Below are 20107 nucleotides of genomic sequence, written 5' to 3' on the forward strand. Positions count from 1 at the left end.
TTTTCCACCTGGCTTTACAGCTTTTGTGTACCCCAGCTTCATCTGTGCCTGTGAGTTTTCCAAAGCTGGGGAAAACGTGTCAAAAAAACACAATAGACTGAATGCAAAAACATTGGATAAACCTATTTTTCTGAATAGAAATTTACAATAAACTCTGAGTCAAATGGGTAATATAACACATTCACAATACTTTCATTTTAATTTTCAGTTAATGTCATTCACAATATATTTTAAAGATGTCTACAATATTTGCAATATAAAAGATATAAAATGATTCCATGGACAGTACAATACCTTACAGTGTATACAAGAATGACTAGGTCATTGAATCAGTGTCTGTTGTGAGTCTCAAGTAAGTTGCCTGCAATGATATTTAAGGTCCAGCAGGTGTCAGTATGGAGCAAAACAGCAACACTGTGTCGATACAGTTTGGGGAATGTGCTGAAACGCTTCACAAGGCCTCAGCTACCCATCACAAAGGCAAAGGCAAAGGCAAAGGCAGGAGGGACAGTCTACACAGTCTGTTCGCATCAATCCCAGACGAATGAAGACTCCTCAGCCTTTTATGCTTCCCGGTAAATGCAGGCAGCCGCGTCATTGGTCCGTCGTGTTCAAGGCTCCTGCAGCAGCCGATGGTGTGTGTGGTCTGGCACACTCTGATCTACATGAAGTTGGACGAGCATAGGTCCCTGGCCAGCCAATCACCCGTGAGTCCTGGAACGCTTTGATTTCCATAGAGGAAAGCGGGGCCACATGAGGCCAGGGGCCGTAACATCTGGGAGCATCATACAACCTGTTCCCCTGTTCTGTAGTCAGCTCATTTTTTTTCTGCTTCCAACACATCAGCTTTAAGAACTGTCCATTCACTTGCTGTCTGATTTATCTCACCCCTTATCATGTGCCACTGTGTTACAGGATAAGATTCTTTATCTGTTAGTCACTTAAACAATTTTATTTCATCTTTGTACAGCATGGCCCCGCTTTACAAAGTAATAGGACAAAGTATACAGCAGGACAATAATATAGTAAAATATATTGGGAAACAACCATAATGCGAATAAATGTAAAACAAAATGTTTCAATATAAGAATTAAGAAGAATTATACAACATCAACATTAAAAACATCACAGTCGTTCATTTTAATGGTGTGGCAAATTGATATGTGTCTTACCACTTGCATGTGAGACCTAATCTTGTATACACGTTTAGTGGTCCTGTTTCTAAAAAGGCACCAATAAGAAGCTCATTTGGCATCATGCTTTTGTTCTTTCTCTACTCATGCAGAAGTCTGATTTTGTAAACAAAGTAGATAAATATGTACATTTAGATAAAAATATAAATACAACTCAAACTTTTACAGTGTCATAAGAGAAAGCATGGTTTAAAATATTAACAAAGCAAACACTTAGGGTGCTTCATAATGTTCAGCTGGTGGGGTAAGTGCAGTCTTTAAGATCTCTGAGTGCATTCACTGTAGAGTGCAACAGAGCATGGCACTCTCCATGAGAGGGGTCATGATTGCGGTCATGATTACTCACGTTAGCAGGATGGGACTTTGCCGCTTTTTCCAGATGATTCCTGCGATGGCAGCAATGATGCCTAGGACCACTAGTGTAAACTTGACTGCAATGACAATAGTTTTTCCTACAGAGACAGAAAAAATCGGTTTCCTTGGGTTGTAGTTCTGCAACATGACACAGTAAATTGAACTTAATCTGTAGACTGAAGTAGATGACTCTTACCAGTACCACTAAAAGCTGTGTCCACTGAGTCACAGTTAGGAAGCATCCACCCAGGCTCGCACTGGCACTCACTTTTGTGGTTGCACACCTGGAAAGCACAAAGAAGATGTTGCCATTATTAGTCTTAAAAAATACACTTCAGTGAATATGCTTTATTTAAAAAACAACAACAAAAACACTGACCTACCTTTTGAATTTAAGTAATATAAAACACTGCATGCCCAGTATAACTGGTGGCATGTAATTAACTAGATTTGGCCAAATTTGAATTACTTGGACTTTTCTTGCATATTCTGTTCATAGTAACATAGTATCCCTACATCACTTTAGCTTCTGACCAACTGACTCTAGTTTTATTTAGTTTTGGATAGACTATAGGTAAAATATGTATAAGATGCTAGGCATCAGTTATTCTTATAAAATATAGCTAAATTAAAGATTTTTTGGGGCTCAAAGTTTAACAGAGTTTTTGCAGAGCCAATTAAAAGGCACCGAGTAAAAAGTAATACAAGACCTTAATATTAAGAAAACTTCCCAAACTACTTTGGATATTGGACGTTTATGATTTGTTTTTCTCAGAACAGTCACTTTTCAAAAGCGATTTGTTATATCCATTTTTTAAAATAACTTACAAATCGCACACTTCATTCAGTGCATATTTGCACTGCAGTTGCAAATGTTTGCATGTGGTTCTACAAAAGTCTACATGAGTAAGTTTGGGCATGGTTGTATATCTCACATTAGCATTTCAGGGATGCCTTAAAAGGGTGTCTTTGTCTTTATAGGGCTAAATATGACCAGTATGACCCCATTAAGATTGAAGTTATAAAACATTAAGTCCAAAACTCAATGCAGGCTATGACAGTGACTCCATTCACCTTTCACACATAAGCTACATTTTAAACATGGATATGTTGGATTAGCTGCCCCTCACTAGCAAAGGACTTAGTTAAACTTTGCACCGAGAAATCACACAAAAACTACTTTTAACCCTTTGATTTTGTAAAGTTGATCTTAAATTTCACTCTTAGCGGCATTAAAGTCTTTAAAAGCTTTAGAACCCTGTTCACAACTATGAGGGTACGCAGCTTCTCCTCTTAATAACTTTTTGAAAACAGATGAACTAATAATGAAAATACCAGAATATGTAGTCCAGCACAAAACTGTTATAAATCAGTTCCACCTCAATGGATCAGTTTTTGGTGTCATCATGTACTCACAGCATGGCCTGGGCATTTTGCTGAACAGTTGGTGTTTCTGTATGCCGTCTGCAGATCTACACACTGATTCTGGCTGCACACCTTGGAAAAGACAAGTCAGACATATATTTAACTTTATTTTGTTCTACACTGTTGATGCAGTAAGAAAAAAGTGGATTCAGGAAGCCTGCTACCTTTCCATCTCCACATTTAGTCCCCGTTTCCACCTGGCCTTGGTCACCGGTGGTGTCTGAGAAGAACGCTGCCTTGCATGTGCCGATGGTGACCATCCGGCCATAGTTTGGGTTGACATTACCGCCTTCACAGAAGAGCTTTCCACAAAGAACATCTCTGCAAAAGAAAGACAGTGTTTGTTTCTGATCATGTTTGGTTGATGTGAAGAACGAAGAATCAAAATAAGGGCCAGCTGCAGAGCAACTGTTGCCCTGTACGTTCTACTGGGACTCACTCTTGCTGACAGGGGATGAACTGATTATTTGAGGGGCGTTTGCAGAAGCCATAGTAGACTCCTCTGGTGTTGTAGTTATAGCATCCTCGTTTGGCCTCCTTAGCAGCTGATAGCAGCAGGAGATTGCATAAAAACCTAACTCTCCATATGACTTTCACATACATCCGTATGCATATTGGCAGGATACTCACCTGATCCATACATCTTGACACACTGCTTAGGTCTCTGTGGACACTGACCGTTGTAGCAGTACCCTTGGCCTCCATCACATGGGAGCCCATTCACAGCAAACACATCCTCCGGACAGGTCGTGCTCTTCCCATCACAGTACTCTGCCAGATCACAGTCATCCTGCTTTGCGCGGCACTGTCTGGAGGTAGGCAAGATCTGTGCCGAGCATATACCATCAACGTGTAAGTTATCTAAAACATTGTTTTTCTTAAAGTGTTATATGATTAAAATTTCCAGCGCTATGTCAAACACTCTGACTGCGTGAGCACTGTAAACAAAATACCAAAATGCAATACTGTGGTGTTGGTTCAAACATTTGCAATATCCTCTAATTACTTGAGGACTGTAGCTGAGCAAACAACTGGATCACTACAGCCAGAGGAGAGACTTCCAGGGATGAAAATAAATAAAGAAAAGAAAAGAAAAGAATAATCCTTTATTGTCCCACAAGGGGAAATTTGATTGTAACAGCAGCAAGAAAAACACATGTACAAACAAACAGTGAACAGGACACAGAACAGAAACATACACAATTTTTTTTTTCTACATATTTACATTAAGGGTAGTACTGTACTGTTACGTGCCAAGAGATGTGGCTTTGCTTTTGTGTTCTTTTTATCTTTCAGGTGTCAAGCCTCAACCTATTGGCCAATTCAAAGTTGATTTGCATGTGTCTATTGGCTGGTCTGGGCACAGTTGGCCAATCACTCTCCGAGGATCACTACAAATGAGCAGCTCCCTGGCCAGCTAGTGGCTGCTGGCTTCTGCTTTATGACAAACATTTGTGTGAAGGCTTCTTTGTATTGTGTGTGGTGGGAGGCTGGACAGGTAAGCTGGGGTACCCTATACACTGGCTGCAGTTTTAAACTGTTACACACTAGGTTATTCGGTTGATGCCACTTTTGTATGTTTTCACTGACCTTTTGTCGAGTAGCTAGGTAGGCCTTTTGTTTTGCATTTTTGTTTTAGTTAGGCCCTGGAAGCTATCGACCGCTTTTTGTTTTATTAATTTCTTTGATTTGGCTCAACCGCCCAGTCCTCCTCCCCCACCTTTTTCATTTGTTAAGTTTGACTATCAAGGCAAGCAACCAATAAATCCTGCCTGATTCTTAATTGTCCTGTTGTCCCTTCTCCTTCATTGATTGTGGTTGTCCAGTGTTGCTGTCTCCTTCCTACCTTTGCCTCCACCATGGTGGGGGGGGGGGGGGGGGGGGGGGATGTAACAGTACAGTTATTAATATTAAATAAAATTAAATACAGATAAGAGGCAACCCCAGGTTGTAGTGTGAATTGGTTGATAAGATAGTGCAAGTTACAGCACTGATGTAAACATCTATGTTTGTTGGGAGCAGTTTTGATTGTACAGTCTGACAGGGAGGAAGGACCTGCGGAAACGCTCCTTCGTGCATCTAGGATGCAGCAGTCTTTCACTGAAGGAGCTCTGCAGTTCAGCAACATTCACATGCATGGGGTGGGAGACTCTGTCCATCAGAGATGTTATTTTGTCCAGAGTCCTTCTGTCTCCCACCACCTGCACTGGGTCGAGGGTGCATCCTAGAACAGAGCTGGCCTTCCTGATGAGTTTGTCCAACCTCTTCCTCTCAGCTGCAGATAAACTGCTGGTCCAAAGTACAACACTGTAAAAAATGACAGGTGCCATCACAGAGTCATAGAAGGTCTTTAAAAGCGCTCCCTGGACTCCAAATGACCTGAGCTGCCTCAGCAGGTAGACTCTGCTCTGACCCTTCCTGTAAAGAGCATCAGTGTTGTGGCTCCAGTCCAGTTTATTATTCAGGTGAACACCCAGGTACCTATACGAGTCCACTATCTCAATGTCCACTCCCTGGATGTTCACCGGTGTCAGTGTGGTCGGTCTGCGTCTCCTGAAGTCCACCACCAACTCCTTGGTTTTCCCGGCAGGTGGTTCTGCAGGCACCAGTCCACAAAGTCCAGAGTCCACTGTCTGTACTCTGAGCCGTCCTCACCTGTGATGAGGCCGACTATGGCAGAGTCGTCAGAGAACTTCTGTAGGTGGCAGCGTGGGGAGTTGATGGAGAAGTCTGCAGTGTAGAGGGTGAAGAGGAACAGTGCCAGCACAGTTCCCTGTGGGGCCCCCGTACTGCAGACCAGCGTGTCAGAGACACAGCCCTGTGTCCTCATATACTGTGGGCGTCCCGTGAGGTAGTCCAGTATCCACTGGGACATGTGGTGGTCCACTCCTTATAGCTCCAGCCTGTCCCTCAGAAGTCATGGCTGGATGTTGAAAGCACTGGAGAAATCAAAGAACACAATCCTCACAGTGCTTCCAGGCTTCTCCAGGCGAGTCAGAGTTCGGTGCAGGAGGTAGATGATGGCGTCCTCCACCCCGATGCCAGGCTGGTAAGCAAACTACAGCAGATCCAATGAAGACCTCACCAGGGGGCACAGATGGTTTAGAACCAACGTCTCGAGGGTCTTCATCAGATGTGATGTCAGGGCTACCGGCCTGTAGCTGCTGAGGTCCTTGGCATGGGAGGTCTTTGGTACCGGTACCACACAGGAGGTCTTCCACAGCTGTGGTACTTTCCCCAGCGACAGGCTCAGGTTGAACAGATATCCTAGGAGGCCACACAGTTCATCTGCGCTGCATCTCAGGAGCCTGGAGCTGATGCCATTTGGACCTGCTGCCTTCCGCACCTTAATCTTGCAAAGCTCGTTCCTCATTTGAAGTGCTGAGATAGAAAGAGTGGATTTTGGGGGAGGGGGGTGTATGTTGGAGTCCACAGCATACACCCTCCTGGCTGGGAGCTGAGAGGTGTGAAGTCCTGAGATGAAAGACAGGCAGTGTCTGAAGATGAGGGAGATGGCTTCAGGGGGGACGATGCTGGGAGGGGTGGGTGGTTGATCAAACCTATTAAAATATTTATTTATGTCATTCACCCACCCCAAGTCTCCTGCAGCCTGGGGGTTGGTTTTTGTCCTGAGATTGTCTTCAGGCTCTTCCAAACCCCTCTGATGTTGACCTGTTGCAGCTGCTCTGTTGGCTCGCTTGGCAGTAGGCAGAACAGCGGAGACCCTGAGGGCTAACAGCTGATCCCTGCTGTAAACAATGGGAGGTCGGACCTCCACGCGCTCTCTTCTGACTATTGTCAATTTTGTACATGTTTTTTTTTGTTTGGTTAGTGTGCTGGCCCTTTAAAAGAAAGGCATGGTCCGTGCGTGGACAGGAGAAGAGTCAGAAAGACAATCGACTGACTAACATGTGTTCTATTCATGAAAAGGCATTCCCTGTGAGTATGCGTTATTGTTTGGCACTTTATGTTAATTAATAGCAGTTACTTAAATGCTGTATTACGCAGGCTAATTTATGGCGGTTATTTGCTGTTAGCATTAGCACATGGTTACGCAGCTCGTCAAGTAATTATTTTAGTTTGTCACTCATATACACTGTAGTTTGTTATTACATTTTCACACCTGCCATATAAAGCGAAGTCTAAACCCACTCTGGCATCAGTGACTTTTGTGTGGAGGTGTGTAACTCCTGGACAGTACAAAGCGGTTCTACGAGGCCAGTACACGCTCTCTGGACACAGATACCGTAAAAAATGTGAGAAAAAACACAATTGTCCATAAAATTCTGAGCTCCATTGTGGAGTAGTACAGTCCACAATATAAAAACAAGAACAAGAAACACAATAACAACAAAGAGAAAAAAGGACTCGGTCAGGTCGAAGCTGCTGATACTGGCTGCCTGGAGCGGCGCCGGAAGAGAAAATAAGGCTACGTTCACATTGCAGGTCTTAATGCTCAATTCCGATTTTTTGATCAAATCCGATTTTTTTGTCTGCTTGTTCACACTACAAATAAAATGCGACAGCAAACGCGCTCTAGTGTGAACCCTCAAAGCGGCCCGCATGCGCAAAAGAAGATGTCACACACAAAGCGCTCTGTTTAGACCCAGAGCTTCTCCGGCGCTGATAATTAGCGTCTGTCTTGTGTCAGTGACGTAAAAGACGGATTTAATGTGACCTGACCGTTCAAACAGCAGTCGCTTTCTAAAACATCGGATATGTATCGGATTCAGTACCACATACGAAAGTGACCCAGATCGGATTTGAAAATATCGGATTTGCGCCGTTCACACTGTCATACCATGATCGGATATGGGTCACATAGGGTCAAAAAAAAAAATCGGATTTGATGCGCTTTCGCCTGCAGTGTGAACGTAGCGTTAGTGACACCAGTTACACTGATCGGTCTTCTTACTGACTCACCTTACAGTTCTCACAGCACTCGCCTTCAGCACATTGTGAACCCTCTTTCAGGGTGCAGGTGATGGCGTTGCAGCAGGGATTGGTGCACTCCTACGGGGACAACATATATTAGAACTCATCAGGCTGCTGTTAGGTCTTACTGCTGGGATGCATTATTAAAAATCTGTTTGCTCTGTTCCCGTGAGGGATCTTTATCGCTAGGTTTCATGGTTTATTGACACATAGAAAAGAACCTGATGAATGATTTCCACTGTGGGTTTCCGCTGGCCTCATGATCACACATCACGATTTTCATACTACTAAAAGCAATGTCAAGTGTCACCGCTATAGTGTTTAATCACTGTTCTTAGTTTCTACTTTCTACTTCCTTATTACTTGATTTTCAGGAACTTTTGTGGTATAAGACCAAACATGTAAGAAAGTGTTGTACACAAAATACCACAAACTTATCATTTAAAATCTGTGTTTTCAATATAACCACAGTCAAGGGAAAAACAAAACAAAAAAAACCTTCTGTGCAACACAGCTGCCATGGCATTGATCTGAGCATGTTTAGCATGGCTTTGATGAAGTTGCTCGTCTGTAAACATTCAGATATAAAATTGATTTCATCTCAAAAGTACCACCTTTGATCAATTTTCACTTCAAATTACAATCCTTAATGCGTCTCATACACGTCTCCTCTAAGATGGGAAACCAATCAGTTCAGCCATGTGTGGAGAGTCTGGGAATTTTACACATCCTAAATCATTACATGCGTTGCTCAGCTGATGAATCTCATTCATGTCACTCCACAAGACACACATTTTCTCTTGATTATTCAATTCTGTCTCTCCAGTGCTGCTTCCGGACAAATGGACTGATCGTTCTCTTCCCTCCTGTGAAATACAACTTTTTAATAGGTAAGTATACACTAATATAAAATATATATTAGTGCTGTCAAACAATTAAAATGTTCAATCAGATTCATCACTGGGTTACTGTGGATTGATTTTGATTAATCATGATTAAATGTCATTCATTTTTATTCTATATTAATCGCATTTCATTTTGCATGAGCAAACAGACTCGAGAAAAAAGGGAAGATATACACACTTAACATGTTTATTGAACATCTTGCACATTCATTTTAACAAAAAACTCTGTAAACATTTATCCTCTCTCTCTGTCACTCTTGGGGAGGCACTTCAAGTCCTTGAAACGAGGAACCAAAGTTATGTAAAGCACGTGTTCTCAATGATATTTATAGGTCGATTTGGCCATAGTGTCAGTCAATATTTAGACTTACTCAGTCCCCGATGCTCCGTGAGTGGTTTGTCGCAAGCTGGGTGACGCGTCAATGTGATATTTTAAGCTGGAAGTGCTTAAAAGAAAATTCCTTCTTGCACAATGTGCATAATACTTTATGTCTGTCGACTGTTCCGTCTTGTTATTTTTTTAATACTCAAATTTCCCATCGAGAGGGCCAATGTGCGTTTATCATCTTCCATATTGAGTTTATTGGTTCAGCTGCCCGTCACTACCAGATCAACTGCCCATTTGCGCATGTGCGAAGGTAACTCTACTTGGACAAACTGCCTGAAATGCGTTGACAGAAGCATTTCGGGGATTTTGAGTCATTCTGCACTCCAGATGCTTTAATTGCGTTAAAAATTTTAATCGTGTTGATCTTGATGGCGGATTAATTTGCGTTAATGCGTTAATTTTGACAGCACTAGTTCAGTTCCTTCTAATGATCTCTCCTTGTTGAATTCCAGCAGAGGTGAAAACAGGTCTAAACATCACTCTGACTGTAATTTTCTTTTCACCGAAAACTACAAACTGTTCATCTGTTACACACAGCTATACTTTCACTATATTTCTATACAGGTACATAAAAGTGTTAAGTACATATTCCAAGTAATAATGCAAAATAAAAAAAATAAATCAGCAGTTCTTCAGCTTCTGGTAGAAGTCAGTTGAATACTGGGACTTGAAAAAAATATATGTGTGTCTGAATGCACAGGCTCAGGCCCATTCGTTATTTCATAGAAGGTACATATCTGGTGTGCATCAGAAAGCTGTTTTTCTCACATCGCCTCACAGCAAGCACCTCATTAAAAGAGTCAAGATCAGACAAAGGAAACATGGAGCTGAATTCCATTCTGAGAAATCAATAGCTGTAAGGCAGAAGCCATTTCAGACCTGAGCGTGCACAGACACAGATCAGAATCATAGCATAATAGTAATAAAAACATTTGTACTGCTACACTGTTTATCAAACTAGTCTCTGTGAGTGAGAGGCCAGCAAAACATCAAGAAAGAGAAGTTTGTGGAGCTACAATAGGCCTAGGCTGCTGAGGGCTTTCCTCCTGTTAAAAAGGGGTTTTCACTCCCACTGTTGCCAAATGTTTGCTCATAGGCAGTTATTTGATTGTTGGGGTTTTCGCTGTGTTGTTATAAGATCTTTATTTTACAAAATATAGTCCCTTCAGACAGCTGTTCTTGTGATTTGCTGTTAAATGAATAAAACTGAACTGAATGAAAAATAAAAGTTCTCCTTCACCAGATCAGATCATCAACAGCTTGCAGATCAGATCAACTTGCTACACAATAAAACTTTTAAGCAGCTGATGTGCTTACTTACCTGCACGGAACCACAGTCGCACTGCTCTCCTTCCTCTTTGAAGCCGTTTCCACAGACCGCGGGAGCCACGACACTCTTGTAGTCTGGTTTGTCCAGCAGACAGCTGGGGCTGCGGCTTGTTAGGTACTTTTCATAGTTGCTGCTGCTGCAGCTACTGAAGCTTCGAGGAGTTTTCCAGCTGAAGAGGAACAAACACATTATCTACCAAGGTGTTTAACTGGATTTCATTCAATAACCAGGCAGATCTTTTTTGTGTGTGTGTGTGTGTGGGGGGTGGGGGGGGGGGTGGGGGGTTTAGTTAGTTATCACACATCTGTGAATATCATGAGCAATCCAACCCTTATTAACATCCCCTGCTCTAATTTAATGTAAAATGTTCATTTCTATCACAACTAGAAACACATCAGTAGCAGTGATCTGCTTTAACCGTCCTACACACAAACTTAAAGGATACTCATTTTAAAAGTGTTAAGTCAAATGGCCAATCTGCATTAGAACTTAAGTCCACTAGACAATAATATTTTACAACCAGGTTTTCCCACAACCATATACAAAAATTAACAGTCTTCCATACACAGACCAACAGTAAACAATGGTGCCACTCGTAAATGGGCGAGCAACCCTTTGACTTGACAAAGAGTCTGCGTTCAACAGCTTTTCTTACCTGAGGGCTGCTGCCATGATGCAGCTATCCTAAGAACATAAACAACCACTGGAGTCATTGTGGTTCATGCCCAGGTTGTGGCCCATCTCATGAGCCAGTGTTGCTCCCACTGCAATGGCTTGGTCACTGTGATCCTAAAAAAAATGAAGCACAAGAAGTAAAGTAAAAGTAAAAGTTCACTAATGACAAGATAGATCAAAGCTCAAAACTGATTGGTTAGTCAAAGAATGAGTTTGATAGTACTGCAATGCAGTTTTGAAGATCTTGCTAATTTCTCTGACCAATGTGCAAAAAAGACTTGGACTCAGTTTTGAGTCTAGATCTAGATCATAAACTTTGTTCAGTTTCACTCATTTAATTTAGTTTTTCTCTTTTAGCAGGAAGTGGTCACTACATATTGGTAATGGAATGATGGAAATGTCATTAGTTTTCTCTGGCATTTGGTCACAAGTATCAGATGAACAAATAAGTTGATTTTTGAGGGGCAAATGAATGAATGAACTAAATATCTGAAATAATCCCATGGATTTAGGAACATGTTTCCAAAATTAACAATTATTTACCACACCATTAAGCAAGAGCAGAAGTTATGAAGTCAGTGAGATACATCATCTGGGGACCATGAATGCCTGAATTAAATTTGATTCCTATTAATTTAATATATTTCACTGGGTAACTCAATAAGTATTGCATGAGTATGGCAAGAATCAGAAGACCATCAGCCTCAATATGATTTAGACTTTGCAACATAAGCTACACACCAAAAGACACTGGTCTCAAAATATCACAGAGGTAAGTATATGGATTAAAGTCTTCCTATCCTCCTAGAACACCTCACCTGTACTACGCCGACAGAGTGACCAGAACAGAGAGTCCCGATGAAAGCAAGACCCACAGTTGCTCCTTCAAAGTCGATACCACTGAAAGATAAGCCTTAAATTCATATCCAGGATTCATATCATCCATCTACTCACTTATATTTTCAATAACACCCCCCACTGCCAAAGGTCGTTAATGTTACTAGATTAGCTACTGTGAACTTTCCTGAATGTGGAATGTGGAGGTGGATACTCACAACTCAGATTTCGGAAATTTGTTTTCTCTTTCCTGCTCGGTTACTGTTGAAAGTAGGAGACATTTTGCTCCACATGATTTGAGTCTGACTGATTCTACTTATAGAATCTATTCATACCTTATAAGATGTGCATTGTCATGTTTTATCCTGGTCACCAGCTCAGAGTTTCTCCACTTCATGAAAGCATCCAGGTTTTCCCCTGCTGGGGGGGTCACAGAGATCAGGTCACCAATTGTCCATATCTCCAACCCCACCAGAGCAATAAAGGTCCTCAGAGGTTTGTAGACCTGAAGAAGACAACATTGGGGATGTAACATTATACTCCAACTGCTAGCAGCTACAGCAGAACAGTATGTTGTACAGTGTGTCTGTATTGGTATGGAATCTGTATAGAAATAGCAAAAAAACAGACTCACCATGTTGACAAAGTTGACAATCTCTTTTTTATGACTCAAACTTTATTAAATTTTAATATACACAAAAAACCAAAAAAAAACACAACCCCCCCCCCCCCCCCCCCCCCCAAAAAAAAACAAAAAACCCAGACCTCCCCCCCCCCCCCCCCCAAAAAAAAAAAAAACACCCAAAAAATAGCAGAATGGACATTCCCAGTAACAACAACAGAACAAATTGAGAATCAATGCATATTTCCATCCCAAAAAAAAAAAAAAAAAAAAAAAAAAAAAGGTGATGCCAACATTTCACATAGACCAGTTTACAGCTATCCTATTTAGTCCGACCTTAACTACTTTAGCCGGATACGTCACTGACCTGTATGTAAAAAGTAATTAGCCCACTTATCATTATAATCGTCCAGTCTATTTAGCAGTCTATATGATAATCTTTCGTAAGCTGCCACTTGTCCCAAAGAGATATACCACTGAGAGAAGGTAGGAGGCGATGAGGCCTTCCACTCTTTCACCAGCAGCTTCCTCCCCAGCATAATCGCCGTTTGTACCCAATGAGCAAGAGAAGTGGATAAGTGACTCAAAGCTGAAGGGTCTCCTAATACATAAAGACTGTTCATAAATGGGACCCCTTGACCTACAACCTTCTCTACTACAGTGTGAATATGAATCCAATAATCTTGGACTTTGGAGCACCCCCAAAGCAAATGTAAAAGTGTGCCACTTCCTTGCTGGCATTTCCAGCATGCATCATCAGTCGCTAGACCCACCCTATGCAACCGTGAGGGTGTCCAGTATACTCTATTTAAAATCTTAAATTGAACCAATCTTGAACGTAATTCGCGTGACATTTTTTTCAGATTCCTGAGGATGCCATTCCATTCCTCCACTGTAAAGTTGAGATTTAAGTCCATTTCCCACGTTCTTTTGAGGGACAGTGTGTTAGGATCAGAAGCTAATAAAAGCATTTTGTAATAAGCTGATGCCTCTTGTCCACGCCCAAAGGTTTTTTTTATTTCCTCCAGAAAGTCGCAGCTTAAAGGGAACTTTGCGAATGAACCACATGTATTGGCCATCAAATGTCTTAGTTGTAGATATTTCCAAAATTCCTGTCTAGGTAAATCAAATTCTTCTGCAAGTTTTCCATATGATTTAAATATACTATTTTCGTAAAGATCCCCCAACACTGTTATACCTTTCTGAAACCAGAGCTTCCAAAAGAAGGGTAGTTTAGCAATAGAAAGTTTGGGGTTATACCAAATACCAGCAGATTGGTTAAGATATGGATCAAATTTGAATAATTTGGACATTCTTTTCCATACTTCTTTCAAATGAGAAAGTACTGGATGTGATTGGATACGGGGGGACAAATTTGTTGATAAGCTATATAATGGTGTAAATGGCGAGCAAGGAGTACTTTCAATGGAAAACCAAGGAGGTGCTTTCTCAGGGGGTAAGAACCAATGTGCCAAATGCCGAAGAGAAAAAGCATAATGATATAAAAGTAGATTAGGCATCCCTAACCCACCTCTGTCCACTGGTTTCTGCAGTTTTCTCAGATTCAATCTAGGCTTTTTATTATTCCATATAAATGACTTACAGAGCTGGTCAAACTGTTTGGTGTATTTCAAAGGAACATGGATTGGTAGAGCCTGCAACAAATAATTGAACTTAGGTGTACATACCATTTTGATTACGTTTACCTTTCCCCACATTGAGAGATACATCTGAGACCAACGATCAATATTAATTTTCATATCGCTGAGTAAAGGTTCAAAATTTATCTTTATCAGGTCTGACAAATGAGGCGGGAAGGTGATGCCTAAATACTTAATGCCCTTCTGAGGCCAGGAAAACATACCGGTTTGAAAAAGTGACCTAGGACAATAACTAGTTAATGGAAGGGCCTCTGATTTGGTCCAATTCACCTTATAGCCAGAAATAGCTGAAAACGTATTTATTATTGCCTGCAAGGAGTTTAAAGACTTTTTTGGGTCTGATATAAAAAGCAAAATGTCATCGGCGTACAACATCAATTTATGACAGTCTCTCCCTATACTGACACCTGGAAAATTGGGCTCCCTATGAATAGCCACTGCCAACGGCTCAAGGGCCAGAGCAAAAAGAAGTGGAGAGAGGGGATCCCCCTGCCTGGTTCCTCTACCTAGTTCAAAAGAAGGCCCTATTATTCCATTTGTGAGTACTGATGCCTTGGGGTGTACATATATAAGCTGAATCCAATTAATAAAGCTTTTGGTAAAACCGAAACACTCTAAAGTAGCAAATAAATATCTCCACTCGACTCTGTCGAATGCCTTTTCGGCATCCAGCGAAATCGCAGCTATGGGAGAATGGCTGTCCTGAACTGCCCACATAATATCAATTAACCTCCTAATATTATCAGCTGAAGAGCGTGAGCTTATGAAACCAACTTGATCTACATGTACAAGAGAGGTTATTACCCGGTTTAATCGATTAGCCAGAATTTTAGATAAAATCTTACTATCATAGGAGGTTAGACTTATCGGTCTGTAGCTTTTACAGTCAGTGGGGTCCTTATCCTTCTTTAGGATAAGTGTAATGATGGCTTCACATAGTGAAGGTGGGAGCCTACCCTCTTGAAAAGATTCGTTATAAGTGTTTAAAAGCAGTGGCGCTAGATCTTCTGGAAAGGATTTATAAAACTCAGCCGTATATCCGTCCAGGCCTGGTGCTTTATCAGAGGGCAGGTGTTTAATAACTCCCACTATTTCTTCAACGGTAATGGGAGCGTCCAAATATTTCAGTTGATCCACTGTCACCCTAGGAAGATTTAAAGATAACAAAAATTTCTTTATATCACTCTCTGAAATGCTTGATTCCGAGCTATAAAGATCTTTATAAAAGTTACTAAATATTGTATTAATTTCTTTAGGTTTAAAGAAAAGACGTCCATTATTATCTTTAACAGCTGAGATCACAGCCATAGTCTCTCTCTGTTTAATATATCTCGCTAAGAGCCTTCCGGCCTTATCCCCTTCCTCGAAGTGTTTTTGTCTAGCACGAAATAGAGAAAATTCAGCTTTTTGTGACAGTATTGCATTAAATTCATATTTTAACTTGGTCAATTCATTCAAATTCAATGAAGAACAATCATTTTTAAATTTTAAATCAGCAAGTTTAATTTGACGTTCTAAATTTTGAAGTTTAGTAATATTTTCCCTCTTTTTAAATGAGGCATACTGTATTATATAGCCTCCCAGGAAAGCTTTTAGTGCTTCCCATGCTACTCCTGCTGAAGGGGCAGTAGGGACATTCGTCTCTATATACAGACTGATTTGTAATCGAAGCGACTCTCTGAATGCTGCATCTAATAAAAGGGTCGAATTAAGTCTCCATCTAGGCGTCCTAGCTGTATCATTAGATAGTAGCATGAGAAGATAAACAGGGCTATGATCTGAGAGGATTATGGTACCAATATTACTCGATACAACAGCAGGCATTAGTGATTGGGATACCAAAAAAAAATCTATCCTTGAGAAGGAATGGTGAGGGGGGGAGAAAAAAGTATAGTCCCTTCCAGAGGGGTTTTGTAACCTCCACACATCTATGAGGCCACACGCTTCAGTCAGCCCTTTTAGGGCCCTATGAGCCCTAGAAGCATAGACTGATCTGGAACTCCGATCCAGTACCGGGTCCATAACCTCATTAAAATCCCCCCCCATAATAATAGGGTAATCCCCCATGTCAGATATTTTTTTCTCTAATTGTCCAAAAAAGGATGGATCATCTACGTTAGGAGCATATACATTAGCTAAGATGACCGCCTTCCCTTGAACTTCACACAACATTAACATCATTCTCCCAGCGTCATCCTTACTCTTTTGGATACATTTAAACTGTAAATGTTTACCAATCAAAGTGGCCACTCCTCTGCTTTTACTAGTACCACTGGCTGCCCCTACATATCCCACCCAACCCAGGCATAGCGTCTGAGAATCTTGAGGCAACAGGTGGGTCTCTTGAACAAATGCAACATCACACTTCTTAGATTTTATAAAGGACAATATTTTGTTTTTCTTAATGGGATTATTGAGGCCCTTGACGTTCCAGCTCATGATACTTAGATTATTTCTACTTATAGATAATTTTAAGGTACATATAAAGCGGGATGTTCAGAAACCTGTAATAATGACTAGCAAATTTGGCATCAAAAATTAATAAAAGAAAAAAAAACCCACAGAAAACAAAACTATTAAAACAATACCTCAACCATGCCGGGGATCCCCAGGCAATGATTCCCCCCTTACCAAAGTCCGTAATCATACACTTAACTACCACTGTCTTGAGCCCCGCTCTCCCATACCCCGATAGTCCAGGCTGAACCCATAATTTAATCTAAGGAGGAGAGAAAAAAAACAAAAAACAAAAAAACCCTCAATCGAATAGACTGGATCTACAGTCTTATCTATAGAAAAATACATTCCAAACTTTGTTCTAGTTTAATGCTTATAATACAATTTAACAAACAGAACACTAAGAGTGGACAAAGTACAATAAATCCCCTAAGGGTATGAACTCACCGCTCCACCTTGTGTCCATTTCAGTTTAGAGAAGAGGAGTAAACCTCCAGAATAGTCCTTAATACGAAAACGAGCACGTAATAATCATCATTTGTATCTCTCTCTAAACATAATCAAAACTCCATTAATAAAACCAGGAGCCACAAGCTGTTCCAGTACTTCGGTATCCACAGAAAAAAAAAGAAAAAAAAAAGAAAAAAACAGGAGAATATTACTACCCAGAAAATAAACAGAAACGACAGGTAAAAGAAAAAACAAAGCAACAAAAAAGGACAAAAACGAACAGGCAAACAAACCGGTTTTACACCATAGAGCGAATGAAAGTCATTGCTTTTTTATGGTCCTTGAAGCGACGGGATCCCTGAGGAGCTTTCACAACAAGCACTGCTGGATAGATTAAGGAGAAACCAATACGTTTGTTGTGCAGAAGCTTCTTGCACTCATTGAACTTATTCCGCTTCTCACTCAGCAACCTTGAGTAGTCCGGGAAGATCATTATACGGTGACCTTCCCATACGATATCCCCCAGGCGACGGGCAGCCTCGGCGACCCGATTACGATCTTGGAATCTCAGGAATCTGGCTATGAGTGGTCTAGCTCGCGGAGGTTGATCGCCTTCATACCTCTTTGGTGGAGCCCCAATTCGGTGTGCTCTTTCTATTTCCAGGCCCCGCGAAAGGACCAGGTTCAAAATCTTCGGTAAGATTCCCTCCAGAAACTTCCCCGCGTCCATCTCCTCGCAGCCTTCGGGGAACCCCACAAAACGCAGATTATTCCTCCATTCCCTATTTTCCATGTCATCTAACTTCTGCTGAAGTACTGCAACTTCGTCCACCGTAGCCGTGGGGTTAGCTTTTTGTCTCTCATGTTCGTCTTCTAAGAAACAAAGCCGATTTTCCACCTGACCGATCCTGTTGACTATGTCTACCAGCTTACTCTCTGTGGCGCTTGTGCTGATTCGTATTTCTTCCAGTTTCTTATCATGGACGTCGGATTTTTCCACTATAAGGGCTGAAAGTCGGGCCAATTCCTTCGCCAGCTCCCCGGGGATACCCCACGCTGGCTCCGACTCTTCCGTGTCTTCGTATGGAGGTGAAGCCTTTTGGCTAACACAGCTAGCACTAACTGGTTAAGACATTTTGCTCGCCCCAGCTCCAGCGCTGGATTTAACGGAGTTCCTAGTAACATTTGGCATATTAGCACTAGGCAAACCTTATCAATGTATTATGGTGCAATTTTAAATCTCTGGATTGCGATTTAAGCAGAAGTATATACGGGGTTTGGGCGCAGTGTGCTCTCAGGCAGCCATCTTAGCCAAGCGCGTCACGTGACCAGCTTGTATCATTATCCGACAAAGTTGACAATCTCAAATATTCTCTGTCTCATCTTCTTTTGATCCCTGTTCATCTTCATATACTGAAACACCACAAGACAAATTTCTCATCCTGCTTCTCAGCAGTTTCTTATAGAAATCAAATTTTGCAAACCAAGGGGAAAAAATGAAAAAGTTATAAAAGAAGATTAATTTTACCGCGCGGTTATCAGCAACAAGGACGAGCTCAACGTATTTCTGCTGCTGTACAATAGAAATACCCTGAAGAAAAATGTTAATATGGATAACTCAAACAGAACAACACAAATGAAGACTTACTTAAACTTTGTTATTATAAGAATAATATTGGTAGACTGACGGATATATTAGTATTTGTCACATTAAACTTAGATAGTTTGAAGACCTAAAAGGTTTCAGAGGTCATGACTTGGAGGAACTCTGGTGAAGAGGACAAAACTAATTGTGTTACCCCTGATCTAGAGCGGCTGCGGCTTGTTGGAGGTTCATAGTCATCACTCCAGCTGGTGTTAGTGACCCCACACACGGCAGGCGTGAAGTTCTTTTCATTAAAAGTCATCACGGCATGATCCCCCTCATCGTCACTGGATAGTGGTTCAATCAGGTACCTTTGAGCAGATGTTCTGAAGTAACCCCTAAACCAAATCATGCTGGTTAGTTCATTCATTTTTCAGATGTTGCTGTGAGGCTGACTCAGCTCAGGAACCTATCCACTGTCATCTAAAGACTTATTTGGGCCAAACTTTCTCTTCTGTTGTTTTCATCTCCAGCCTGTGTATAAACCTCTAGTACACAGAGAACCAGTTGTGAAATGCACAGTAAGGAAATGGTCGGCAGAGACTGAAGAGGTCCTGAGGGACTGTTTCCGTTCTACTGTGTGGGAAAACCTCTGCAGCCCCCTAGACGATGACCTCAACAGCATCACAGACTGCTTTACAGATTACATGAACTTCTGTGTGGACAACGCCGTACCCATCATAAAGGTACGGTGTTTTTGTAACAACAAGCCATGGATGAATCCTGAAATTAAGACTCTCCTCAAGGAGAAGAAGAGAGTCTTTAGATCTGGAGACAAACAGGAGCTGAGAGCTGTCCAGAAAAAGCAGAAATGGAAGATAAGGCAAGGGAAGAAAAACTACAGAAGAAAGATGGAAGAGCAGCTGCAACAGGACAACATCAGAGGGGTTCGGAACAGCCTGGAGACAATCTCAGGACAAAAACCAACCCCCAGGCTGCAGGAGACTTGGGGTGGGTGAATGACATAAATAAATATTTTAATAGGTTTGATCAACCACCCACCCCTCCCAGCATCGTCCCCCCTGAAGCTATCTCTCTCATCTTCAGACACTGCCTGTCTTTCATCTCAGGACTTCACACCTCTCAGCTCCCAGCCAGGAGGGTGTATGCTGTGGACTCCAACATACACCCCCCTCCCCCAAAATCCACTCTTTCTATCTCAGCACTTCAAATGAGGAACGAGCTTTGCAAGATTAAGGTGCGGAAGGCAGCAGGTCCAAATGGCATCAG

At 41.6% G+C, this 20107-nt stretch overlaps 1 protein-coding gene across 1 annotated transcript; it reads right to left on the reverse strand.

Moving 5' to 3' along the window:
- Positions 1-953: 953 nt before the first annotated feature.
- On the reverse strand, positions 954-19229 carry LOC146375726 (disintegrin and metalloproteinase domain-containing protein 28-like). Its single transcript, XM_084946732.1, is given in 14 exon segments — positions 954-1645; positions 1744-1831; positions 2964-3044; positions 3137-3293; positions 3412-3517; positions 3603-3798; positions 7896-7985; positions 10522-10699; positions 11186-11319; positions 12024-12105; positions 12378-12547; positions 18562-18645; positions 18761-18823; positions 19032-19229. Coding segments are annotated over 14 exon segments (1737 nt in total). The 3' UTR covers positions 954-1535.
- Positions 19230-20107: the final 878 nt, after the last annotated feature.

This window comes from Perissodus microlepis, chromosome 12 (assembly GCF_051167445.1).
Source record: "Perissodus microlepis isolate ML-2025 ecotype Zambia chromosome 12, ASM5116744v1, whole genome shotgun sequence".
Classification (NCBI taxonomy): Eukaryota; Metazoa; Chordata; class Actinopteri; order Cichliformes; family Cichlidae; genus Perissodus; species Perissodus microlepis.